The sequence below is a fragment of the Fundulus heteroclitus genome, chromosome 14 (assembly GCF_011125445.2).
Source record: "Fundulus heteroclitus isolate FHET01 chromosome 14, MU-UCD_Fhet_4.1, whole genome shotgun sequence".
Taxonomy (NCBI): domain Eukaryota; kingdom Metazoa; phylum Chordata; class Actinopteri; order Cyprinodontiformes; family Fundulidae; genus Fundulus; species Fundulus heteroclitus.
Window position 1 is genome coordinate 23693628 of NC_046374.1, and position 27759 is coordinate 23721386.

General features: G+C 40.9%; 1 protein-coding gene across 3 annotated transcripts in view; it reads right to left on the reverse strand.

Moving 5' to 3' along the window:
* Window positions 1–8095: 8095 nt before the first annotated feature.
* pcxb (pyruvate carboxylase b) overlaps window positions 8096–27759 on the reverse strand; it is a 429275-nt gene continuing 409611 nt past the window's right edge. For 2 of the 3 annotated variants that reach the window (XM_036146583.1, XM_036146584.1), the window contains exons 25-27: window positions 13031–13171; window positions 12544–12645; window positions 9875–10024 (exon numbers count right to left, since the gene is read on the reverse strand). In XM_036146583.1, the coding sequence (XP_036002476.1) occupies window positions 9875–10024; window positions 12544–12645; window positions 13031–13171 (393 nt within the window). Of the gene's footprint in view, window positions 10025–12543; window positions 12646–13030; window positions 13172–27759 lie in introns of all 3 variants that reach the window. The other variant, XM_036146585.1, reaches the window with a different exon arrangement.

Sequence of the window (27759 nt, forward strand, 5' to 3'; positions counted from 1 at the left end):
AGAGGGGGGGACCCTGGCCAGCCGGCCCGCACGAGCCACCCCAACCCCACCCCCCAGGTGAAACCCGCACCGGAAGACGACACGGACCAGGACAGGGGGCCGGACACAAGCCCACCAGAACGTCAACCCCCCCCCACCCCCCCCCCCCCCCCCCCCCCCCACCCGTGGATTTAATCCCTCCCCAACATTAACGTTCAAACAACTCACCATACATTCGACAGTAGACATCCAGGCTGGGTAGATCCCTACTCCCCCTCCTTTCCCCCCTCCCCCCACTGGCAGAGTGCCTTTCCAATAAAGGAGAAGAGCATCTGCCCAGAGGTGTTAATGACCATGCCCCCCTACCAGCTCAACGGGCCCCGAGGCCCCCCAGCGCACCAGAGGCCCCGTGCAGGGGCGGACACCCGGGCGCGCGCCGGCCCACACCAAAAGCGGCACACCCCCCGGAACCGGAACCCCCGAGGCCCCGCCGGGGCCCGCGCCCGAGGGCGGCGCGCCCCAGGGACCCCAGACCCCCAGACCCACCCCGGCCCCACCCAGCGGCAGCACAGCTACCAGGTCAGTAACCCACGTCCGTCAACACGCAGCTCCCAAAGAGCGCCGCAAGCGGCTGCTGTAGGCCACCCGTAGGCCTCCCAAACTCCTCCCAGATGGGGGCAACAGACCCCGGAGCCGGATCCACCAGTCGCCCTACTCCAAGTGCCCCCAGGGCCCCAGGAACCCCTCCATCCAGCCACTGCGCCCTGCAGGAAGCAACCCACCGCCCCCTATTCCACTAAGTGATGGTGTTGATCAGAGGAGCCCAAAAAGACCAATCAGATGTGGAAGCAGATGCTGTCTCTAGATTAATATGATCCAACAAAAGATCTCTATACTGATTGATACTGAGATTTTGTTTACTTTTCCAATTCATGAGGATAGTTTTCTTTGCGATGCATAAAGCAGTAAAAACCATGTAAACTATTTCTTTTTTCAGAGGACTTTCCTCAAAATTACCGAGCAGGCAAACTGATGGGGATGGTGTAATCTTACAGCTCAAGCACCTTGATAAGTCCTTACATATCTGTGTCCAGAACCTCTGGACTGGTGTGCATAACCATAACGCATGAAAATAATTATCAGGATGATTGCCTATGCAGTGTGGGCAGATATTAGACTGTGCCAGACCCATCTTGAATAATCTTTGTCCTGTGTAATGTACTCTGTGAAGGATTTTGTATTGTATTAGTTGTAAGTTGGTGTTTCTAGTCAATTTGAAAGTTCTTAGACATGTCTGAGCCCAGAAATTTTGTTCAAAGGTGCCTGATAAATCTTTTTCCCACTTCATTATAGGAAGAGATATCGAATCATCTATTTTAGTCAGTGTCCTGTATGATTTAGACAGTAGTTTGGGGGGGGGTTAAATCTAAGAACTCTATTATATTAGTTGGGACTTGTAAACCACCATTAATATGCTTATATTTATTTTTAATTATAGATTTAAGTTGTTCATATTCCAAGAATTTATTTTTACTAATGCCATATTGCATATTTAGTTTAGCAAAATTGATGAACTCGGTTCCGTCAAGTAGATGTTCCAGATATTTAATACCTTTATTCTTCCAGTATGTAAAGTTTATCATTTTATTATTTTGTAGGATATCAGGGTTATTCCAGATAGGTGTACGACTGCATGGGATAAGGGATGACTTTGTCATTTTGAGGAACTCCCACCATGCTGTCAGAGTAGAACTAATGTTGATATATTTGAAGCATGTATGCCGTTTTATATTTGAGCTTATAAACGGCAGATCTGAAATCATGATATTATTACACATTTCCTGTTCTATATCTAACCAAGGCTCATCTAAAAGACTATTTTTTATCCATTTAGAGATGTATTGTAGCCTATTTGCTAAGTAATAGTTATGGAAGTTAGGCAGATCTAATCCTCCCCTGTCTTTAGTCTTCTGTATTGTCTTTAAGCTAATACGTGGGGGTTTATCTTTCCAAAGAAATCTAGAAATGGCAGAGTCTAGAGATTTAAACCAGTCATGATGATGGTTTATTGGGGACCATTGAAAATAAATAATTAATTCTAGGTAGGACCATCATTTTTATTGAAGCTACCCTACCCATAAGTGTGATTGGAAGCGATTTCCATCTTTCAAGGTCCTCTTCTATCCTGTTTAAAAGTGGGGCATGGTTAAGTTTAAGTAAATCTGTTAATTTATTCGACACAGTAATACCTAAATATTTAATATTTCCTGATTGCATTTGTACATTTAGGGAGTTTTCGAGAGAGCAATTAATTGACAGTACCGTAGATTTAGACCAGTTTAACGAGTAATCTGATACTTTGGAGAAAGATTCTAGTATTCTAATTACTTGTAAAAGAGAATTATTTGAATGCTGGAGATAAAGTAATACATCATCCGCGTACAGACTAATCTTGTGCTCTATTTTCATGCATTTTATACCTTTTACAGCTTTTGTTTGTCTGATTGTTGCTGCTAGAGGTTCTATAAAGATGGCAAAAAGTGATGGAGAAAGAGGGCATCCTGATAGCATAGATAAAAACATCCTGTCCCTACTAGTAATATTATTCCCCCAGTAAACAGAGCAGCTGGCCACAACTGACTGATAAAAGAGGAAAAGCATATCCCCACATTTATTTATTTATATATATATATATATATATATATATATATATATATATATATATATATATATATATATATATATATATATATATATATATATATATAAAAAGCAGTTTAAATATATATATAGTTTTTTTTTTTACAAAAAAATAGTTTTTTTTTTTTTACAAAAAATATATTGTTTTTTTTTTACTAAAATATATATAAAAAGACGGAGAAGCAGCATTTAGTACCTATGCTCCACTCATCTGGAACAAACTTCCAGAAAACTGTAAAAGTGCTGAAAGCCTGACTCCCTTTAAATCAAGAATAAAACACTTGTTCAGGATTGCCTTCGACTGTTCTAGTTCAAATTTTTAGTCCAACTGTTTTTAATGTTGTATTTTGTTTCTATACTTTATTCCTACTTGCTTTTATTTTCATATATTTTAATCATGTGAAGCACTTTGCATCGTCTCTGTACTGAATTGTGCTATACAAATAAATTTGCCTTGCCTTAAAGTAGAAACTTGGTACTATGTCCATTATTCAGTTTAACATGTTTGGGTTGTGTTGATAATATTTGAAAACAGAAAATGTTGCCCCTCACCTGAGTCTGCACCCTTCTCACTGTTTACGACACTTTTTAAAACCTCTGGGAGGAAATATTTTTAATTCTCTCACAAACATGTTGTACAGTCACTGTTTGGAAACCCTGAAGTCCTGAGATTGTCTTTTTTTCACATGTTCCACACAGGAAACATGTGTGGAACCCCCCCCCCCCCCCCCCCCCCCCCGACATGCAGCACAACGGGCCACATGGACCTGGGAACCCTCCCTATAGGTAACGTTAATGTGGGCGGGGCAGTATATTGAGATTTTATTTATATCAATATTTGTTTTAAACAGATGAGTTTATATCGTTTGTATCAAGATGGTCTATGTTACGTTATACTTTTATGTATCCCAGTTGGTTATTTTTCAGTAATTTCTCATATTTATCTACAGCTGTTAGTTCAAAAATGTGCCTGAGAGACATTTGGGATAAAGCTTTGATTCAGAAATGCCTTTTAATAATTACTTTGACAGGAAAAACCTAGAGATAAATATCAGCATTCAACCTAAAACTATAAATATTTTTGGTCCATATCGCCCAGTCATGGGTACTATAGAGAGTACTATAGAAATGTTTGTCTCGTGATATGCTTCACATCTTTAGTTCTCTGGTTTTCACCCAATATCAAAAGTATTTAGAATCATAAGTAAATAATATACACACAAAGATCAGGATTTCTACAAGTTTGAAGTTCAAAATGAAACACCTGGACAAATATTTACAGTAAATCTAAAAAGAAACGGTGTACAGACTCCTGTAGGTTAAAAACCCTCATATCTTTAAATGTGACAAATTTCTGTAGCATTTAGCTGGAAAACATTAGAAACATCAAGTTATTTGCTAAAACAGCTACACATTAAAATGAACACTTTGTTGATTTAAGTAGCTCTTATTCGGCCATAATGCCACATCCACGGTCCTAAGGTGACCCCACCGTGTTCCTTTTTAAATTTAGTTCAGTACTTCGGCTTTCTTCTGGAAATCCTTTTCCAAGTTTGATATCGGTTAGACTTGCAGTGATGCTAAGAAATTAATCCCTTTTCATGCTTCCAGGAGACACCAAGAGGTGTTGACTCAAAACAGATGCTTGAAACTATTCAGAACTAAAACCTGCATCAACTATTCCAGCTCCCTTTGAGAGCTAGAAACCTTTCTAAGAAAAGCACCTCGCAGCATGATGCTTCCACTGCCATGCTTTACTGTGGGTATTGCATTCTTTAGGTTATCCGCTTTGTTTTTGTGCCAAAGGTTTAAGTATGGGAACTTTTTTTTGTAAAACACTAAAAACAGTTTTTCTCTACCTCTGCCTTTTAAGTCAGTTTTTTAATATAATGCAGGATCAATTGTACAGCGTGGTGTGAATTTGTCTGTGGAAGCCACGTTGAATTCTTGAAGATTTTATTCAAGCCTGGAGGTTTCCTTCAGAAGAGTCTTCTGTCTAGCAAGAATAATATTTAGTCAGGGTTACCAACGCTCACTCTTCTGGAGGGAGACTAAGTCGCTCTGCACAGACAAATCTCACTCCAAACACAAATGGCTACACTCAAAGCAAAACACCCCCCCCCCCAAAAAAAACAACAAAAAAACAAAACAGGAGTTTTCTTTTTAAAACATTGTACATTTTTATAAGAACCAAGGTGTGCATGTCCACAGCTGCTGATATCTTGTTATATTAACCACTAGTTTTTTTTAGCGTGATCAAAGCTTATTCCATACAATTTTTCGGTCCAACCTGCCTCTTCGAAGGTCATTCATTTAAATAGTTGAGAGCTACAAATATATTCTAATATGGATTTTTTTTTTTAACAGTACTGCTGTTTTTGTATTTTTTCCATGGACTTTTAGTATTTAGTTTAAGAGCCTCAGAGATGGTAGTCTGTTTGTAAAGATAAATGAGTATTAATAGCATTAAACTTTTGTTTTAAAATACCTATCCCACCCTTCGGTGATCCCTCTCTGCTCCAAGCTAGACTTAATGTCTTCCCCTGACTGATACCTTTTGAATAATGAGACTTCACCTTCTCTGTAATCACTGTGTCAACCTGGGCTTTAACTAAAGGATCCAGTTGGGCAAATGTCAGTAAAATCCATCCAGGACATCCGACTTTATATAATCGATGGTAGGCGTGGACTCAAAACAAAAGGTGGATCAACAACAGCAACACTATTAAGCCACCAGATCGCTGCATCTTTCATTTTTAACATTTTTTCCTCCTTACAGGTTATTTTCCTGCAGAATAAATGTCTCAGTACTCTAGATGAGAAAAACTTTCTGAAACAATCTTATTTTTCACAACACCAAAACTTTGCAGAACGCTTCACATGTACAGAATTGTGGGATTTATTCTGCAGGATTCAAGTGAAAACAAAGCAATCTTAGATTCACCCCCACCTGTAGATACAAGTTCTCTTGAGTTCACACCTGTCATCAACTCTGTTGAATAAAGTCTGTCTGTGCTCGTTAATTTCTCCTGACTTTTTTCACTCTTTTGCATCGTTTGCCCAAATAGATATTTTGGGGACTGGTTACCAAGGTGTCAGTCAGGAGAATTGAATATTTACAAGAAAGTCCTCAACACATTTAAAAAGGCAATAAGGAGTTAACAAAAAAAACAAAACAATCTCCTGTATTTTCCATGTGTCTCAGGTAAGGAGTCGGGTTGTTAATCAGACTTTGTTCCCAAAGAATAGACCCAGGCCTGACTCTCCTCTCCCTCCTCACACCTACCTCCATTTTGTTATTCTGTTATTTAAAAGACTGTAATGTTCACCTGCACTCCTGACTGTTACTATTGTAACAACTGTTTAATGCATCTTGCACTACTCATTGTGACTGTATATTGATTTGCACTGCAGACTGTTTATTCACAATTGTTTACATATACATTTGCAATACCGTACTTTAACTGTAATATGCAATTACCTTCCACTGCACTTTAAATAGCTTCTGTCCAAACTAATTATTCATTTTATAGTAATAGCTACCTGTATATATATTCAAAGTACATGTAAACTCTGTTATAACAATCGTCTGTATATTATGCTACTGTACATATCTGTAAAACTCTATAGTAATATCCACCTGTATATTATATTCGGTACATATCCAGCTGTAAATTTAGTTCACAATACTAGTTTATATATTATACTCATAGGACAAATTTATCAGTAAAATTCTGTTTATAATAGTATACATCTCTATATTTATTCAGTAAAAACCCATGTCCTGTACTTATGGAACCATTGTTTATCCTGCACTTGCTGCTATTGCACTTCTGGTTAGACCTAAACTGCATTTCGTTGCCTTGTACCTGTGTAATGACAAAGTTGAATCTAATCTAAAGTCTCCTAAACCCTCGTATAAGAGACAGTATGATCTGCTGAAACTAAGCTTCTAGTTATGAGCAAGAATTCCCAAACGCATAAGACAACGGCACTAGAAGAACACCATTAACACTTTAAAGCACAACATCATGCTTAGTGGTGGGTATTGCCAAAGAAGTCACGATGCGATTCTATCACGATACTTGAATTATTGCAATGCATCGCAATGCATTGTGATATTTTCACTGAACACTGTACACCAGTAGCTGACTGGCTGTGTATGATCTGGATAGTGTCTTCAATTGATACATACTGTAACTGAAAGCAACTGAATTCATACATAGCTGTATTTATTGAAATGACTTTTGGAGGTATTGCCGTGAAAATAAACATTACTGTGACTGGACAGAAATATTACTATTACTGGAGTGGACACACTGACAAAAAGTGCTTAGGATTTATAAAACTTAAAATAACAAAATAAGGATAATCAGTGCTGTTTACATGGCCTTAGTGGTCCTTTAAACCAATGAAATGAAAACATTCAAATGTTTGCGCGTGTATATGTTGGGGCTAGCTTGCAATCGAGTGTTTGTTTAATCAGTGCTGGCGGCTCTTGTTTTTCTGGATAGCGCCTCAGCATGTGCCTTTCAAGTTTGTTGTATTCCCACAGTAATTCATTACGATATAACAGTGTTTGCAAATTACGTGCGTCATATCAATTTTGTTTTTACCTTCTTTGTTTTTAAAGCCAAAATGGATCCAAACATCTGACTTGACATGTGATGAGCTGGGCGAATGTTCTCAGTCTCCTCCATGTTTTGTTTATGAACGACTCGTCGCAGTATCCCGCGGCCGGAAATGCTTGTGACTCAAGGCAGCGGGCGTCAACACATCTGCAGCGACATCTACTGGACTGTATTCCACTTGTTTTTCGCTGATGTTCGCCAACCATTCATGCAATTTTATTTATTCATTTTTTAAATTAATAATCAATTCTTGGCGTCAAGAATTGATGCATTGATCGTGAATATTAGAATCGCGATGCATCGTCATGACGATTATTTTGCACACCCAGGACGGGCAGATCTTACCAAGCCCAGATGTGGGGCGCTAAGAAACTCATAAAAGACAACATTTTAAGGGTGTTTACACTTACCCAACCAGATTTATGCACTTTTAATTCATAGCAAGGATGAAAAGTGTAAAAGACATTGCAGCAAGGGTGTGAGAGCTGCAGTATAAGATGATTTGTGAGCAAATATCTGCTTGTTTAAGTCGTTTTTTAAAATATAAAACAGTCACGTCTTTGTTGAAAAACAGCATATGCAATAGTCTGCAAACAGAAATTAGTCTCCAGCTTTTTGTTTTCCTCACAGTACTATAAAGATTGAAACTGCAAGTGAAAACTTTGACAGCATTTCAGATTGTTTTCTCAGTCTACATAAATTTGACGTGACTGTTTGCATGTAGAGAGGTGGTTACATCACCTCTTCAATTCAAAGCAGGACAAAGAAAAAAAGTCACACCGGATTTGAGTTTTTTTCTCTGGTTTATTGTTGTTGTTTTTTTCTTTGACAGACATGGGTACATAACCAGAGCAAGGCTGTTAAAGAGCCGCCTCAGGCTGAGATGCACAGAGTTACGGGACAGTTTACATTATTGCGTTAATCGATAATATCTTGCATGTGCAAAAACATGGTAAGCAAACAGGAGGGAGGGAGAAAACATGGGGCGGTGACAGACAGGAGAGGACTTCACTGTAACGTACATCAACTCATCAGAAACAGTCATCTTTACCCGTTTCATCTCTACAGGCAACAAAACAGACATTTTGTCTAAGTTTGTCAAACCTTCACTGTAAACAGCAGAAATATGCTTTTACCTCCGAGTTGTGCTTTAGGTGTTTAAACATTTGGTCAGCACCTGCATTAACACTGAATTCAGACTCGTTACGAAGCGACAGTCATCTCTGCGTTAAATGTTTTTGGACGGTGTCGTTACGGAGGACACAGCCACACCCCCTCTGTGCAGAGACTGTGTTTTGTTTTTTTTCCTTTAATGCATGCAGCACACAGAGGCCAGCAGGAGTATTTCTGAACAGGGGCATGTGTGAGCATGAATATTTCATCTCCATTCGAATGGGTTTTCATCTCAGGGGTGTGCTGCAGAGGCCTCATGGAGTCCGTCCTTATATTTGACTTGTTTATGCAAACACACACGCGCACACGTCGGAAATATAAAGACAAGCGCTGCTGCCACCAGGAGTCTCCAGAGTCTCCTCTTAGCCCGGCTAATTTCACATTAGTTGACTGACTATTTATTCATAAGGGGAGGCAAGGGGGAAAAAAATGTGACCCCATTAAAAGTGACATGCTGTAATCCCATTTAACGAAGAAACCCCGATAAAAAGCGTTCACCACGTTCTGGCCATGAAGAGAAAAGGGCAAAAACTTTGTTCTCTGGAAACCTAAAACAATACGACAGGTGGAGCTTAAGCGGTTCTGAAACGGCCCATTTGGGAATTTTAAATGAACTGTATTTGGGACGAAACTAAAAGTAATTACTGATGCAGTAACAGAACGTGTTTTTTTTCATTTTGTGTCGGGAGAGAATAACTGTTGTTGCTGTGCTTTGTGTTTTCTAAATATTTTCTGTGCACTTTTTCACCTGTGAACTCATTTTCTTTGAAAAAAAAAGTGAGAGTTAAACACTTGCAGTGATTACACATTCCCAGAATGCAGCGCGGCCAGGGCCAAGGATTCATATTCTTCTAAAGGTGAGCATAAAAGATTGCGTTTTGATTTCACAATATTTGGTAATACCTCCCCAGAGACCCCTGCTAATTAAAAAAACAAACAAACACGGCAGCAGTCTGTTGAATCTCGCCGCTCTAAGAGCAACAGCATCAGACGAACGCCGCTGACCTGGAAAATGTGGCGTTTTTTATTTCAAGTAGGTGTTTTACGACCCGGTTAGTGTTCCACGTGGTTGGCTCGTTGCAGCGCATCATGTTTAAGACTATGCAGAGGAATGTATCATGATTTAAATATGAAATATTCATTCAGCTTAGTTTCCACAATGTGACAGAAGATTAGTAAAGACGTTGAACTGTTAAATTTCACGACCGCCTCTACATCCATCAGGTGCCATGATATGCATAGAGCTTCATTACTTGTACTGATGGCTAAGCCTAATATGTACAAACCCAGCGCCTTGCTCCACCTCCATCAGTTTTTTTCTACCATCTCATCGTCTACGTCCCGCTGCCCTCTCCCTCCCTCCCTCTCTCTGCCTCCACCCCTTCCTCCCTCTACTCCTCGATCTCCAGTATCAGGTCATCTCCCTCCAGAGAGGTTTCCGGCTCCACGTGGACCGCCTTGACCGTCCCGCTTATGGGCGAGTTGACCACCGTCTCCATCTTCATGGCCGACAGGACGCAGAGCGGCTGACCCTTCTCCACCTGCAGCAGATATAAGGACGGGTTGACGATCAAGACCAGTGAATCACAAAATGACTGAAAAGTCATCAGTTCTATTAAATTTGACAGTTACGGCTCAGTTTCTCGGGAAATTGCACGGCAGAAAACTAGATTTCAACTAGGGCTGAACAATTAATTGCATTTTCAATATAATCTTGATTTAAAAAAAACGCAATTTCCAAATCGCAGAGCTCAGCAATTTTTGGCTATGTAACAATTAGGGAATTAGACACGTCCATTAGGTGTCGGTAAAATGTTTAAAGTGGGTTTGCCTCCACATGGAAGGGAAGAGAGTTGCAGCAGTGAGATAATCTAATTTTATTACTTGTTTTAGAGTTTATATAATCATACAAAACATTAAGTACTGATCAATCAGTTTAATACAGACTTGTTGGTTGCACTTTATGTTCAACAAGGATTGATGTCCAATTAAATTAAAAGCTGTTCTCTTGAATAATATTCTGATCAATAGAAACATTAAAAGTTCATGTTTAAAATAGTCCTTGTTTACAAACATCTTTATTTAGAGGCCATTTTTGTGGTTAATGCGGAGAAAAGTCAAAATTGCAATTTTGATTGAAATATATCGTAGGCAGAACACAATCATTACTGCACAGAGTTTAGATGCTGTGAGTCTTTTAGCAACTAATCCACACGGCGAGGAACAAATTGATTTGTTGTTTGTATATATATAAAAAAAAACAAAAAAAAAAAAACAATCGCTTTAGATCGCAATATTAAGAAAAAAAAATTGCAATTAGATTATTTTCCAAAATCGTTCAGCCCTAATTTCAATGCAGAAACATCGGCGCCATGTTAAGACCTTCCAGGTAGGCCAAAAAGGTGACTGCTTAAAAAGCCACCTGTTCACAGAGCGCTGTTATCCAAGCAGACAGATGGTTGAACAGCAGTAAAAAGCTTTTAGTGTGGTAGGAAAAGGCGATCAGTCTGTGGTGCCTCGTCTTCCTGCTGGAGAAGATCCAGTTTCTCCGTCAGGTTTAGGTCATGATAGTTTCCTGGCCGATAGACAGCGGTGATACCACGGTCAGTAAACTTGCTGCGGTGTGGGCAGCCCTGCAGGGAAGTGACATTAGCTTCTACATAAAGCTTGTCCACAGATGACGGGACTCCCCAAGTAACATCCAGGGCATCTCCTCTTCTTCAAGACCTCTGTGACCTCGATTTTCTAATTAAATGCACCGTTTACTTTTTATCTGAAAAGGAGGGCTTAGATTGCTGTAGTCCTTTTTCTCCTTAATCCAGCTAAGATACACCTGACGTCCTCGATCTGTGTGTGGCGGCTTTTGAATCTCCACCAGACTCTCTAATATGATTTTCAAGGACGCAGTTATCTCTGTAGCTTGGAAACCTTTATCACACCTTTTCCTTCCACTCGACTTTCCATTAATATATGTGGATGACCTGTTATGCTTCTCCTGCCTCGTGGAGCCAAAAAACTAAATTAAATGCCTAAAATATATCCCTGAGCAGTGAATCTACACTAGTTTCACTTTCTGAGTTGAACCTGCATGACTGACCTTTCCAGAGGAAAAGGAAACCCATCATTAGTGGACAAGGTGAAGTATGATTGTGTTTGAGGTAGCGCCTTACTGCATGAATATTGCAACAGAGCAAAGCTCAGATTTAGGAATACAACCACACCACCTTAGCAAATCAAGGTATTTAGAAATGAATCATCACCTGTCGAGGCTTACCCTGGTTTTCACTTTGTTTTCTTCAACATCTAACCTGCCAAGCCCAGTTTTTAACAATTCATGATGTTTTATTCTAAGGACTATAACACAAATGGGAAATAAATGCTTTGCAAGTTCTTTGGTAGACCTAGAAGTTTCGAATCTAACGATAAATGGAGGAATTACAATTTTATCAACACTAAAGCATCAGAAAAGATGTCCCTAGCCTCTATTAAAACATGCAAAAAGGTGCATTAAATGAAACGATTGGTCGATGCAATTATAGAATGAAAAAGATGTTCTTACTTTGATTCATTCAATAATTAAACCTTTTGGTGTTTGCTGGGCAGAACCTCTGTAGAGAGAAACTGATTCTGATGGTTGGGAAATTGATTTGTACATCTTTAGTGTTGAGGATGTCCAAATGAATCAAAAGGAAAGCAGCAATGGAAGAGTTTACACTTCATACTATTCTTCTAAACCGCTCCTTCCTTTTGTCAGGCTAGGCTGGTTGTTTTTAGCTGCATACGACACGTTTTGAGGTGAGGAAACAAAAGATAAATATTGGTGCAGCTCTGCTGACACTGTGCAAATGTCAGATGTATTGAAATGGATCACCGTGTCAGGAGCGGCGGGGCAGAGATCCTGACGGCACAAACTGCGGTTTTAAGTCTCGGCAGCTCTGAGTTGACATCAATCTCTGCACTGCACAGGTTCAAAACCTACCATGTGAGTGACGACTTGAGGATTGAAGAATAACTCAAACCAAGGTAACAAAAATCCTGGCCTGAGCGCTTAGAAACTGACCTTGGATCCGACTTTAACTTTGACCTCCAGGACTTTTCCGGGCATCGGCGCTCCCACCTGACCCTTGATGGACTTCTGAGCCTTGGGATGGAACTTCATTTCCTGGAAAAAGGGGGATTAAAAGCGTGATTCATCAATGCCGTCAGTCATCCATACACATCTGCCTCCATTTATCCTCTCAACCAGACAACTGCTCATTCAGCTGAACAGTCAAACATTCCCGCTGAGCCTCAAACCACGCTCCACATGCGTTTTGTTCCCATGAATAAAAATTAGTGACTCACCGTGTCAGTCGTTTTAGACGGTCTGGTGTCAGAATAAAAGGTCCCCTCCTCCACCCACCGCCCTTCTATTAATAGTTTACCCACAGACGTCTATTCATCTCTGAAGCAGCTCATCTATCAGACGTCCCTCGTTTATCCCTCCACCAGTGCCTCCCATAAACCCGCTGATCTACCCCGGCTGTACATCATGGCCCCCTCCGTACCTTCATGGCCACGGTGTCTTTGACCAGCACCGACCTCAGCTGTCCGTTCAGCTCAAAGAACACCTCTCTCTGCCCGGCCTTGTTCAGGTCGCCCAGCGCCAGAGCCTTGATGTGGAGGGTCTTTCCTCTCTCCAGCTCCACCTGAGCAGGAAAGGAGACAAGTTACGGGACTGCTGCATCCACCCGAAGCAATAAAAGACAATCAGACAAGAACGATGTTTCCCCTGGGTGCCGTTCTTACTGGACACACGTATCCCAGTGATGAAGCTGAAGATCTAGCACCTTTTTTACTGTATTCTATACTTAACTACTCCATAATATGGCACAGTTATTAAAATTCAATATGCTGCTGAAGATTCTCAGTAATCCAGGTCATGGTCATTCCAAAAAATAAGTAAAAAACAAAGCAACTGGACTTGTTTTCCGTAGTTGAAGACGAAATCAATGAAGACGAAGCCAATCATCACCTCAGTTCTCATCCTCATTCGGGTGATCAAAACATTGTTCCTTTAAGACAAGCCAATAACGACCCTAACGACTCCTCGTTACATAGGAGTGGACCAGTTTCGGTCCAATCTGCTGGCTTAATGGCTTTAACGACCGCCCATTACTAAGGGGTGGACCTGTTTCGGTTGTATTTGCATGTTATCTAAGCCATTACAAGGCCTTTGTTAGGCAGTAGTATAAAGCTTGGTACTCCACATTACTACAGACTTTTTGAATTGAGAAAGCTTCCTGGAGAGGAAGCGAAACATCTTCAACTACGGAAAACAAGTCCAGTTGCTTTGTTTTTGACTTTTTTTTGGGGAACAAAATTCAATATTTACAACTCTTATATTAGGCTTAGTTTTAAACTGTTTTCAGTAAGTTCTGGAAAAATGACTAAACCGTGGATCAATGTAGCAGTTGTACATTTTTTAGAAGCCACCCATTGGAGGGTTTTCACAGTGTTACGGTTCTCTTGAAGAGTTAAGAGCAAAGAGCAAAATAGTCCAACATGGGATGTACAGAGCTTTAACTGGCCCTGACGGATGATTGGATGGTCAGTAACCAAAAAAAGCTGCCATTTCTCCCCGTCAGTGAACGCATCATTTAGAGGCACTTCCATGAAGCACAAACACTGATGTGTCTTGGTGTGGAAATAGTGGAAGGGAAGCATACTAAAAGTTAGCCATGTCCACTATAAGTGAAATTATATTACAGTAACATTATATATTGATGATAGACATATTTATAGAAAAAAGGAGAAAGGGCAGCCTCTGAGCCAGTTTCACTTTTCCCCAAAAAAAGAGATGAAAAGCTTGTGTTATCTAGGTTTTGAATAGGATTTTTAGTTTAAATAATCCTTTTGGCAGAAACGCAGATTAACTGTTAGAAAAAGGAGAATACCCAATAGTGTGGAAACATATTTTTACTATACTTCGGGTCTGTAGAATACCTAAAAACACATTTGGCCCTTACTCGAGGACTTCCATCAGTGTGCCACCTCCGCAGAAATAAAGTGATTTATTGTGCGACAGCGTGGTTTATGCTCCCTTTTCCACAGCGTTGATCTGTATGCAGGCAGCAGAAGGCTACACTGTGTTATTAGCATTTCTGCAGCGGGGCCACAGCGTCGCCGTGGTTAGTCATCAGAAATGCTGCACGATTTCAGGACGTTCAAAAGAGATCAAACCAGACAGGCAGATTTGCCCTCGCAGCAGGAAAACATGTCAAGTGCTGCCGTGGGCGTTAGGGCCGCCAGTTTCATTTGGAGGCGCTCGTGTCTGCCGCTGGTCTATTAGCGATGGGGTGCAAACTATTCCCCAAAACGTTCACCTTGGTCGGGAAAAGCTCTGTGTTTACTTGTCACATCTTAACCGCTCTGCTTTTTAGGTGTTTAGGATCACGCGTGCTGTATGATTTCAGAGCTTCAGCTGCACCAGAGTCCCGTCCTTACAGCTGCATCTCCACGAAAGAGAACATCGTTTAAAGGTTTCTTTCAGTATTTCACTTAAACAACTGAAGCTCATATTATACAGATTGACTGCCGACTGATTTATTTCAAGTGTTTATTAATTTAGTTGATTATGGCTATTAAGCTAATGAAAAGCTCAAATGTAGTTAATTTAAGAAGACCAATACAGGAAAGGATTTTTCCATTCAGAAATGTTACGTTGTTTCGACTGCACTGCAAAAACAGATCTAAAAAGAAGTCAACTGTTCTTAAAGTTAGTGTATTTGTTCTTGATTTGAGCTGGTAAATAAGATTATCTGCCAATGGAATGAGTATTTTGACCCCTAAAATAAGATAATTAGATATCCTGCACTTGAAATTAGATGGAGATGAATTGTTCCCATTTTAAGTGCAAAAATCTCATTCCATCTTATTTACCTTCTGTTACGTCCACCAGGCCGTAACACCTTCTCAAATCAAGGACAAATAAACTCATTTTAAGAACATTTTACTTATTTCTAGTTCCGTTTTTGCAGTGTGTTGACAGTGACCCAACAATCAGGCGACTGGACAGCACAAATGGGTCCCACAACACTGGCTGTATTAAAGCATTTTCTTGGAAAGTTTAATGGAAGGAAAAAGGGGATTAAAAAGGTGTACAAGGATAACCATAACCCTAGTAATGAGTGCATATACTGTACCGTACATGGACATTTCTGTCTAAATAAATCCTCAACGAGGACGGTAAGTCACAAAAGGTTGTTAAAGAGGAAAGTTGTGTTTAAGGAAAAAGGTGTGGTAGAAAATGAAATGTACTGTGATTGATGCACCTGTACATAAATCATGGTCTGAATGTGTCGGTGAAGTATCAATGTGATTATTCCAGACAGGCTTCTAGCAGCCGCTCTTTGACATCCAACAGAGGAGTAGGAGAGGAGGACTGACAATCACAGAGATAAAGAAAAGCTGGCAGGCAACAGGAAAGCGATGCATGAAGTCAGACTGGAGGAAATAATAAACATATCTCCTGTCTTTAGCTGATCTGTACACAGTTTCTTACAACATGTAGGGGCTCTTCAGATAGAGACACTCTTCCATGTTTGTGTGTTGACACCAGACGCACCTTTTTCCTTCTCATAACAATTCTGGTCACTGCTGCAGGTCTTTCCCTCCTGATGTTTACCGTCGCACCTCTTAATTTATCTCATGGCTGTTCAGATAGCTCTTTGCATCTGTCTGAAACGTTTTCTGATTCTGTTTGTTCACCTCTGTATTTGTCAGTCCTCCCATGTGTCACAGTTTTGTATTGCTGCTCTGCAGCATCTTTACTATCAGGCTCCTTCATCGACCCATTTCAGCTTCTCTTTTATCAGCCGTCCGCCGGCTTGTTTTTCCTCCCCCTGCCTTGACCCTTCTGTTTATTTCAAGCTGCCTGGTTTCCATTGATATTCCAAACTAAGTGTTGGCGCAGAGACAAAAATACACCCCGCTGCAGATATGCACTGATCTCCATTTTTATTATACCTCTCTGACTCTTCATCCCACATCTGGTGACAAAACACCTTTTCTTAATGCTTGTGTTTTCTCATCTCTTGCCGTTCTTTTCTGAAACTTCCTTTAATCCGAACTCGTCTCCTTCTTTGGGTGGTTACCCAAACTCTTCCAACGCTTATGCAAGGAAACTATTTTGCCTTCTACAGCCATGCAACTTCCTCATGATATTTCCTTACAGCTGTTCCTATTAAAAATAGAGAGTCTGCCTGTGGAGTGTTTACAAGATTAATTCATCTTTTTAGTGAGGGTTTAGTCTGATGTCATCATGTACACGTATAATGCAGCTATAATGAACTCCTCTCTGCCAGCCTACAAGCCATAAGACCAACTAAGGCTTTAGTTTTTTTACCCAGTAATAACCTCCCTCTCTGTATGTGCTCCCAGTCAACAGGATGTTAAAAGTTACAGGCTGATTTCAGGTGCTTGTAGGCAGAAACGACTTTTCTTTAACCTCTAAAGAAGGTATTCAGCACAATAAAACTATTGCTTTAACCTAACTGGATGTGCTAATAAAAAACACTCTTAGCTGTCGATGTTGTTACTGAGGGAAATGGACCCAAAGCTAGCTGTTCTCAGTATCAGCGAGGCATTTAAGACGACAGAGGAAGCCATTCTCTACTGAGGTTTGAGACTTCAGCAAATAGTTTAAAATATTGCAGTAGATTTGAGCTTCTATTCTTTTAAAAAAAATACGATCCGTCACAAGACTAGGAAGTTACAAGTCTTTTCTTAGAAATGTCACGGTTTTGGTGCTGCACAGTAATCAAGGGGAACACAAATTAAACTGATGTTTAAAGTCAGAAACGTTAACAGTGCCAATTAAGCTAACAATGCTATTCACTAATAGAAGATGCATAAAGCCACTTAAAAATGCCGTTTTAAAATGTTAATGAAATCCCTTTCAACTGCAAAGTGGTGTAACGCAAACTGCTCTCTGACACAGGAGTAACAGCGATGCACAGATCCGGATCAGATAACTGCTCAGAATTCGACCAATTAACTGGATCTGATTTCGGATGAATGATGAATGAAATGACTGGATGATTCCGATCCAGTCATTTCTTTTCTTTTTAACCACAAACTAAGTAAGCACCATAATAAAGAGCATGCAGACCTTTTTTAAAACAATGTTTATGTCAAGCCTGATTCCTTCACTCACGTGGAGAGGTACACGGTTCATTAATTCAACAGTAGTATCAGATCGGTATCGGCCGATATGTTCTGTCCAGGTATCTGATTGGAAATAAACTGGATCACTGCATCTCTAGAGTGACGTCACCTCTGCTCCCAATCAGTGATTAATGATCAGTGAGCCAAGGGCTTCTTACGGCTCTTGTGCCGTTATAATGACTTAATGACAGCTGGAGTTGAAACATTCAAATATCAGATCACAAGAGAAATGATGGTGATCATTTTGGGCCTCTGGGACAATTAAGACATGTAGAGAAACCTTTTCATGACGCAAATCAAATGCTTTAAGTATTCATAATGCTAATGTCTGTTTTTTGTTTCATCAAAGCAGGTCTCTTTTATAAATGTGATCTTGGATCTCAATGAGACAACCTGTATAAATATATGTTAATATATTAGTAAACATAAATATCAGTAATTAAAACGGCTATGATTTATCCTCCTCCAGTTTTACCAACGTAATCAAGCTCTTCCTGCCTCCTGTTTTGCTCTCTGTTACCCCTCTCGACAGCACCCCTGGTGCATCATGCATGTTTCATATCAGTGATTCATCTGTGGTGTCTATATACAGGCCTCCCATGCTGTGTACATTTACCTAAAGAGGCCCCTCGAGCACCCAGCTCCAATCTGTCACATTCAGCTGCTTATCTCTGCGGAGCTACAACTTTCAACTTGTGCCTGAATCAGGTCTTTGATAAGATTTCATTAATGACTGGCGTCAGCTGTGCCTTCAGAGTCATGATGTGCACAAGTAGGTCCCCGCTTCTGAAGGCCTGCGTTCATAACGCCGTTAAATGTCATTAATATTGTGAGTCATCAGCACATAGCAGTCACAGGCAGTCTAATGATCTTTCTTGTCCTTTTTGTGCTAGAAGTACCCTTTATGTGGGTTAATGATAGCAGCCAGAGTAATGTGAAAGGAGGTGTTGCAGGAATTTTAAAACAACTATAGCCCTGCTTTTATACAGCGTTTCAGTCTAAAGTGCTTGAATCCATGGTCAGGGAAGAACTGCGGGAATATTCAGCCACCAATTTGATTCTCTCACCGAGTCAGTCAGGTTTCAGTAAAAAAATAAATAAAAAAATCACAGAATTGATACTTGTGTAATCAAGCCTTGAGAAATAAAATCAGACTGAGGTTAAAAGCTACTGAAATCTGAGACCTTTACAGGCCCTTAAGGGACTGTTCTCACAGCAGGGAGCCACTGTATAAACCCCCCTGGCCACAGTACAATCGCCCTCTTCAGCACGCTGCTCCTCAACAGCCGCATCGGAGAGACAGCCACCTGGGTCCACATGGGTTCGGACACCTACGAACATTTGCAGTGCCAGCCAGGCTAAGTAAAGTCTCTTTTCTGTGAAACCAACATCCGAACTTAACAGCTGAGTGCACTGAAGATGGTTTGCTCGAGACGTGGAGCGGTCTCCTCTCCTACGGCCAGGCCAAGCTAAGAGGAAAGCTGATCTGAAGTCGCCCGCTGTAACTTGCACAGGTCCTCACAGGAAGCAGCTACGCCAGAGAGGCCGAGCGGAGGTCCCCGCTTCCACAGCCCGAGCGCACCCGCTCCCAGGAGCCGTGTACAGCTCGATCAGTCCTGGTTTCCCAAACGACGGCTGTTTTCCCCTTTTGAGCTAGCCCCCTGCTCGCTGCTGAGATAACCAGCTTTACCTTGGAGTAAATCACAGCAACCGGAGGGCATGTTGCCACAACCACAGACAACGATGGAGAGAACGAACAGGGAAAGTTTACAATGGTTTTCCTAATGATTTAAAGCTTGACAGCGTTATAGGCTTAGCCTCGTGAGACCATCCTGATCTCGCGAGTTTTCAAGGTTTCACTCGCAGATCAGTCTGGCTACTTTCCGTTAAAGAAAATTTGGAGCCGTTTACCAAACGAACGTCCAATCAGCGTTGGCTTTGAGGCGGGTTGAGGTGTGACGCAACGAAAAGCGCGACAGTTCAGTCTAAAGAACATGGCGGCTTCAGCCGATGAAACTAGCGTTAGCGTGGCTATCAAGCAAGTTTTATCGGAATTACAGAGTATTTCTTTGCTGAGCTAACGAGCCTTTACCTGCAGCAGCAAGAGTAGCTTGGCTTGTGGTTGTTTTCGTCGTCGCTCGTAACAGAGCGACGACGAATCTGATTGGTTCATTTGGCCCGTCTATCACCAACACAGGCCAATCAGCTAACCAGTATTTTCGCCCCTTCCCAAAATTACTTCAACGGAAGGTTTCCAGATGGATATGCGGAGCAAATCTATCTGGCGGAGTCAGGTAATTATAGGCTAGCTTCCCCTAGCGTTCTGGAAACCAAGCTTTGATGTAGTTTGAGTGTGTTTTTACAGTTATAACTAACTTTACTTCTAAAGGGTTTTACACATCGATGGGATACTGTTGTGTTCTCCGGTCTGCTCATTATGACCAAATTGAGCTTGCAGTCTTTTTAAATTAGCGGCAAATGTCCGCTAGCATAGCGCCACCACTGAGTAAACGTCAACATGTTTCGTTTTAAACATAATGCTAGTTTTCATTTAGCTTTGCCATCATTCAATAATGCTTTGAGCATTAGTACATCATTAATATGGAAGATTAATGTTGATTTATGGTGTTTTGTATAACTTTAGGATTAACCCATCAACCGACCGATTGCTACAGCACCCTTAGCTTCCCAAAGGTATTATTGCATTAATAAAATCAAGTGTCCTAAAGTCATTGATTTTCACTTAGCAAATTATTCTTTAAAATGCTATTTTAGCAAATAATGGTCTGTTTAACCCAGGATTTGCATTGTGGATGGGTGGAACCACATACCAAATGTTGTTCTAAATTAGTTAAGCTAATTTGATCTCATTCTACGTTCTTTAAGATGAACTTTAGTTCTCCAACTTAGATCTGCAGTGAACCAGGATCCACTGAATCCTTCTGACGATCGACCATTTTAATTTATTCTTTTGTTTCTTTTATGTGTACATAGATCCTTAGCTTCTTTTTATCTTCATTTTGCTAAGTAGTTTAATTAAGTCTCACTAGCCTAGTAGAGAGGATTTGTTGATTGAAATAGTGTTAAATCAGATAAACAGCGACCTATAGCAATGTTCTCTGGATGTTCATTTTTTTCTGTTAAATTCTTAAACTTCAAGAGAAGTTCAAAAGAGAAGTTGTCACTCCTTTATTCCATATGTGTGCAGAGTTTGCTGTTAAAAGATCAGCAGTGCTCAAATCATTCCTTTCAACTATTGTCCTGATATCAGCTGATATTCACCGGACAATATCTTACAGACCGAGAGGTATTTATTAAACATTAAATAACTTAAAATGTGCTTAATGTCACAACATACTGTGGTGGGTTTCGATATGGTCCATATGGGCTGAAGCAAACCAATGTTTTTTCCCTAATGCAGCACAATATATTGTAAGCATATCATCGTAAAGGACTTTTTATAGTTTTGCTGAATTTATTCCAAGTTTTACGAACATGCATTTTACATGGTAATGCAATGTTTATGCAGCTGGAAAGAGTCTAGTAGCAGCAGATGGTCACATTGCTCAGAATGCTAAAGGTTACAGCCTGATGGAGGCCAAGATGAGAGGAAAGGAGAACATATATCACAAATGACGGTGGCATTGCATTACTGTCGAAAGTATCTTGCAGCCCGTGTTCTTTTAATACTTCAAGGAAAAGAGGATGGGCACTAGGAAACTTTAAAAGCAAGTAATGGTAAGGAGATGGAGCCAACTTTTAAGTACAGCGGATTTCTGAATAAGCTTTCATTTTGAGAGATACATTCATCAATTTATAAGATGATGAAGCTCTTATCAGGATTTCATAACAATAATAAGTGATTGAAAAGCCATTAGAATCTGTTTTTATTCAGTTTCTTCCTTTATATGTAAACAAAAATGTTTTGAAAAAGCAAGTTTCATCACCAGGAGTAAGAATTCAACCAGGAAGGAAAGATTTTGGGTTTTTCATCACTTTGAAATAATCTTTAATCTGAAGCTTACCTGCAAAACCCCGGTTAAAACTCTAGCATCACTCTGAGCAGGTGTTCCTAGGTGAGTTTGTATGCATCTTACTACTCTGTTGTGCAATTGTTGTAATTAAAGTGTGTTGCTGTTATCTCGGCCTGGTCTTCCTTGCAAGACAGGTCTGTGGTAGAAATGGGACCAAAGTGGTTAAATGAATGGGGGGAGAAGAAGTGAGTATTTATGCAGTGCTTGCTGTTGCAATTAGCGTTTATTGGCTTGTGAGCCTAAAGAGGTTTGATCCAACCTAATTTGGCAGAAGTAGAGATGAGATTTAGATTACTCTGCAAAACTTTTCAGAAATCCTGCTGAAATAAGTTGATGCAGCACAAAAAAAACAAAAAACAGAGCAGTGTTCCAGCAGTGTTCAGATTAGGAGAGATTTGAAATAAACTGCTAAACATAAGTAAAAGGATTACTGTGAGAGCCTTTTCTTTCTTTATACACAAGTCCCACACCATCAGCAGCTCCCCGCCTTCACTGTAGTCTGGCCCTCAAACAGATTTGCTCCTTAAATCTGCCCTGATAACCACGACGGCTGCCTTAGAAGCAAAGTGTTATCTCTCTCCGTCTGTGCTTTGTCCCGACCTCCCGTGGTTCAACAAATCAGCCAGCGCAGCAGAAGCTGCCACGCTCGGGCACAGAAATAAACGTCCCTCTAAGGAGCGCCTAATAATTACCCGGGCAACCTGACAAACACCGCCACCTACATGATGCGTCTGTGCAGCTCCAGCTCACACTTCACCGTCGGCTCTCATGGGAGGAAGCCAAACTGAGCCAACTCGGTTTGCCCCTCAGTGCTGGTTAGCTCAGCTAAGCAGCTTTTTGATCACCAGGTCATCAATATTTAACACGCAACGGCAGAGCGATCAAAATACTGTAAAGAAAATGTGCCATCTGAGGACAAGGAGCAGACATTTATTGTAGGGTTAGGAGCGCTATAATTAACTGAGCTTCAAAATATGATTATCAGACCTTTACCCTGCAGGCGCGAGTTAAGGGATAATTTCATGCTGCTGGGTTTTTAACTACTTGTTTTAATTTGCATTACTTTTTAGAGAAGCTAAATAAACCAAGAAGATTATTTTTATATGACAGGATGCAGCAGAGCTGTTTGCTCTTTGGACTCATCTGAAAGGACGTTCAGATGGCGTTATTGCACAGACTGGTCAGTGAAGTAGTCCAGTCATGTTTCTATCATCTGAGGCTAAGTAGCAAAGTCCAGCCCTAGCTTCCTCATGATACCCTTGAAATGGTCATTCATGCTTTTATCTTTCCTAGACTCGTCTCATGATGCCCTCTCAAACCAGTGCAGGCGGTGGGAGACAGAAGGACAATAATAGCATCACTCTTGGACAGTGGTTCCCACCCCATGCATGAAGCTGCTGCTGAACTGGAGAGCTCCTTCAGTTCAGCTGCATCCTAAATGCACAAAGGAACATCATCACAGATCCTTCCTCCCAGCAGCTGTTAGACTTTATAACCCTCAATGCTCACAACAAACTTAACATCCATGTTGTCATGGCATATATTTTTCATTCCTGTAAATAGTTTAAGTGGGTGTTTTTAATGCATAAATAACCACATTTTTGAAAATTATAATTTTTGTGCATGCCAATGAAATGTGTCTTCTGCATTGAATCCATCCCTCGGGGAGCATTGGGCTGCCACTGTGCGGCTTCCATGGAGCATTCTGGGGGCTACCTGTCTTGCTCAGTAACAGAGCAGCAGTCTGTGGGATTCGAACCAAGGAGTGTGCAGCCTTCACAGAATGCAGGCGTCATGCACAACCACTAGGTTACCACTCCCATACTTATTTACCCTACTCAGCTGCACACTAACATTTTTTAGTGAAATTAAGTAATTTGTAAATTTGTACTTTACAGTCTTATTCTTATTTGTTTTACGCACACACCTAAAATAAATAAAGGGAACACTAAAATAACATCTTAGATCTGAATGAATTAAATATTCTTATTATATATTTTGTTCTTTACACAGTTGAATGTGCCGACAACAAAAATCGCACAAAAATTATCAATGGAAATCAAATTATTAACCCATGGAGGTCTGGATATGGAAGTGGAAAAACACACTACAGGCGGATCTTTGATGTAATGTCCTTAAAACAAGTCAAAATGAGGCTCAGTAGCATGTGTGGCCTCCCTGTGCCTGTATGACCTCCCTACAACGCCCGGGGGCATGCTCCTTATGAGGTGGAGGATGGTCTCCTGAGGGATCTCCTCCCAGACCTGGACTAACGCATCCGCCAACTCTTGGACAGTCTGTGGTGCAGCGTGCCGTTGGTGGATGGAGCGAGACATGATGTCCCAGATGTGCTCAGTTGGATTCAGGTCTGGGGAACGGTGGGCCGGTCCATAGCATCAATGCCTTCATCTTGCAGGACTGCTGACACACTCCAGCTACATGAGGTCTAGCATTGTCTTGCATTAGGACGAACCTAGAGCCAACAGCACCAGCATATGGTCTCACATTGGGTCTGAGGATCTCATCTCTGTACCCAATGGCAGTCAGACAATGTCTGAGGAGCACATGGAGGGCTGAGCCACTTCCCAAAGAAATGCCACCCCACAGCATTACTGACCCACTGCCAAACCGGTAATGTTGGAGGATGCTGCTGGCAGCAGAACGTTCTCCACGGCATCTCCAGACACTGTCACATGTGCTCAGTGTGAACCTGCTTTCATCTGTGAAGAGCACAGGGGGCCAGTGACGAATTTGCCAATCTTGGTGTTCTCTGGCAAATGCCAAACATCCTGCATGGTGTTGGGCTGTAAGCATAACCCCCACCTGTGGACGTCAGGCCTTCGTACCACCCTCATGGAGTCTGTTTCTGATTGTTTGAGCAGACACATGCACATCAGTGGCCTGCTGGAGGTCATGTTGCAGGGCTCTGGCAGAGCTCCTCCTGCTCCTCCTTGCACAGAGGTGGAGGTAGCAGTCCTGCTGCAGGGTTGTTGCCCTCCTACGGCCTCCTCCACGTCTCCTGATATACTGGCCTGTCTCCTGGATATATATATATATATATATATATATATATATATATATATATATATATATATATATATATATATATATATATATATATATATATATATATATATATATATATATATATGAGTGAGTGTGTATACATGCTCCATCTGCCTTTCACTTTGCTGCTGTTACATGTGCATTTCCCCACTGAGGGGCAATAAAAGGTTATTTCTATTATATTCCACTCCAAATGTGTCTGAACCGGTGAAAAAACTGGTTTCTTCTTCTAATAAGATTGTTGTAGCAGAGCTGGTGTTGAGTAAATGTCAGCTTCACAGGGGTGTTCAAATGAAAGGCAGTATTTATTCAGTTGCCATGGCTGGCCTAGCCTAGAACAGGGTTATTGTGAAAGGATTTGGCCCCAAGGTCAAACATCTAGGTGAAGAATCAAGTGTAAATGTATAAAAAAATAAGCACAGTGATTTTATTTTTTATTTTTTGCTCTACCTGCTCACTAAACAAAATAAAATTAACAAAATAGGTTTATTTTCTTTGTTAAAGTAGGGACCTACAAATTCAACGCCGGTTCAAAGTGTAGAAAGAGCTTCACTGAATGTCGACAACCAATTCTGCACTGGACTTCATGAGTTTCTGGGGAATCAATTGTTTTCTTTAGAGCATACACATGATAAAACCTTGACTATTTACTTAGATCTCCATTAAATCTTTGTAAAAGTCGGTACTTGAATGTAAAAAAAATACCCCAAAATGATCTCAGATGTTTGGAAGTTTAAGTCGAAGAAAAGTGGAAAATGTAGGAATTGTGGTCTGATCGTCAGCTCAACAAGAAGTGTCAGAATATCCAGTGATTGTGACAGATTTCCTTTTTGTTGAAGAAAACACGTCATAGTATAAAAATGTCATTTTAAAATTGAGACAGTTAAAAAAATAATCAGTTTCTTTCATTTTTTATTTGGACATGCAAAGCTCTTGCTCTGAATGAGTAAAATCTGACAGTTCTCCTGCTGGGAGAATTTAAAAAAATAATTTTTTAAAGTAAACAAAAGAACTGTAACGAGAAGCAGCTTTGAGCTGAATGGTGCGTTTTCCTTGGACATATAACCTAATGCTGCTAAAAAGATGAGAGAGTGCAGATTGGCTGTCTGAAAGCTGTGAAAAGCAGCCACAGAGACTTAAGGTGAGGGTTTTAATGGTTTTCCCTAAATGCAGATGGTTATTTGATCTGTGCACATCGGAGCTTTTAACTTTGATTTAACCAAAACAAACAAAAATATTCATGATATCGAAACTACAGGGAAAGGATATTATTCAACTAACCCTGCAGCCGCCTTATTCAAAACATATTTTTTTAAAACCTTGAGGTTCCTACAAAATGTAGGATTTTAGATCACCTTTCCCATTTAAACTGTATCACACCAAGAAGAGATGGGAATATGTATTACTGAAGTTTTTTAATCTATTATAAGTGGATAACTTAAAACCTTTAAAGGGTAGATTATCACAAACAAAACAAAGTGAACCAAAACTGATACAACAGTTCAGTAATTAGGAAACCGTCTCAGCTATAGAAGGTTGTTTAGCCAAGGCTGGGTTGGATCAGCACTACCGCCATGGAGCAGAGTCAATCACATTACAGCACTAAAGCCCCATTTACACCACCCTTGTTAAACCGATCCATGCCGAGTTCGGACCGAGCTTGGATCAATTAACCGTGCCGAGCTTGGTTCTGACGACTGTTTACACATCACGCTAGCTCGGTTCCTCGCCTCCTAGTGACGATCTGCGGTACTACTGCTCTCTAGGATTGAAGGAGAGAATCAAGCAAATCAAAATGGCGGCGCCCGTAACATTCAGGAAGTTATGTTTGGTTATAATTGTGATATTTCGTTGTTTGCGGAGAGTCAGGCGAAGAAGGCAACCTTTGGTGAATTTACTTGACAGAGTCGGCTTTTGGGAAGTGGATAAGACAAACGAACGTCTAATCAGGGCTTACAGATGCAGGAAACAACGACAGACATTGAGGTTCATCAGACTGCTAAGCAGAATCATCACTGGAAACCGTGTGGCACGGTAGGGAAGCTAGTATTTTTATGAATGTCTGACGGGACGATGCGGTCTGCTCATGCTCTCTTTGTTATCTGAGAACCAAGCCACTGAAAAACCGGGCCGAGCCCACCCATCGAACTGGTCTAGATTTAGCGCGGTCCGGTTGTGTCTGGCTCGGTTCAGTTCAGTTTGCGTTCCATTTACACTCGATAGTTATCTCAGTTACCGAGCTCGGACCGTTCTCGGCACGGTTAAAAAAGGGTAGTGTAAACAGGGATATAAGCATTGTGTCGCAACCACATTCTCACATTATGAGGAGAAAAAAAACAACACTTTACCCTGAGCTATCTGCTCAGGGTAAAGCTCAACATCTATACTATTAAAACAATGTTGCCTCAAGGTTGCTTTAAGCTTAACACATACGTTCCACGCGGAAATGAGACGTGCGGACACAACGTCTGTAGCATTTATGCTCCGTGTGGCTTTTCGTCCAAAGAAGCACTTTTCTTCTAGACTCTAGAGGGCAGTGTTGGGCTCCTACGCCAAGCGTAATACACCCACTACACGTAGAAGTAGAAAACAGTTGTTTCAACATTTAAGCCTCTGACTTTCTTCCAAGAGTGACAGCGATTACTGTCCAAGGGGATCTTTATAGGCCAAATCATAAAGACGTCTATATTTATGTAATTAGAAACAGTGTAAAGTTAGAAATTTCCCTAGGTGCACAGCGCGTAAACCTCTGGCCGTGCAGAGGGGTGTCATAGTGAAAATTATGTAATATGGCCGGACGGACCTCACGGATGTGTCAAGCATAAACCAGGCTTAAAGATTTTGCTTTAGCTCGGAAATTATTCTCCATATTTTCCACTATAGCTGCAATTTTTTCCCCCATGAACCAGGGAAAAGTTCTCACCAGCAATGCACAGCAACAGATGGGGGAGGGGCCGCACTATGTTAAT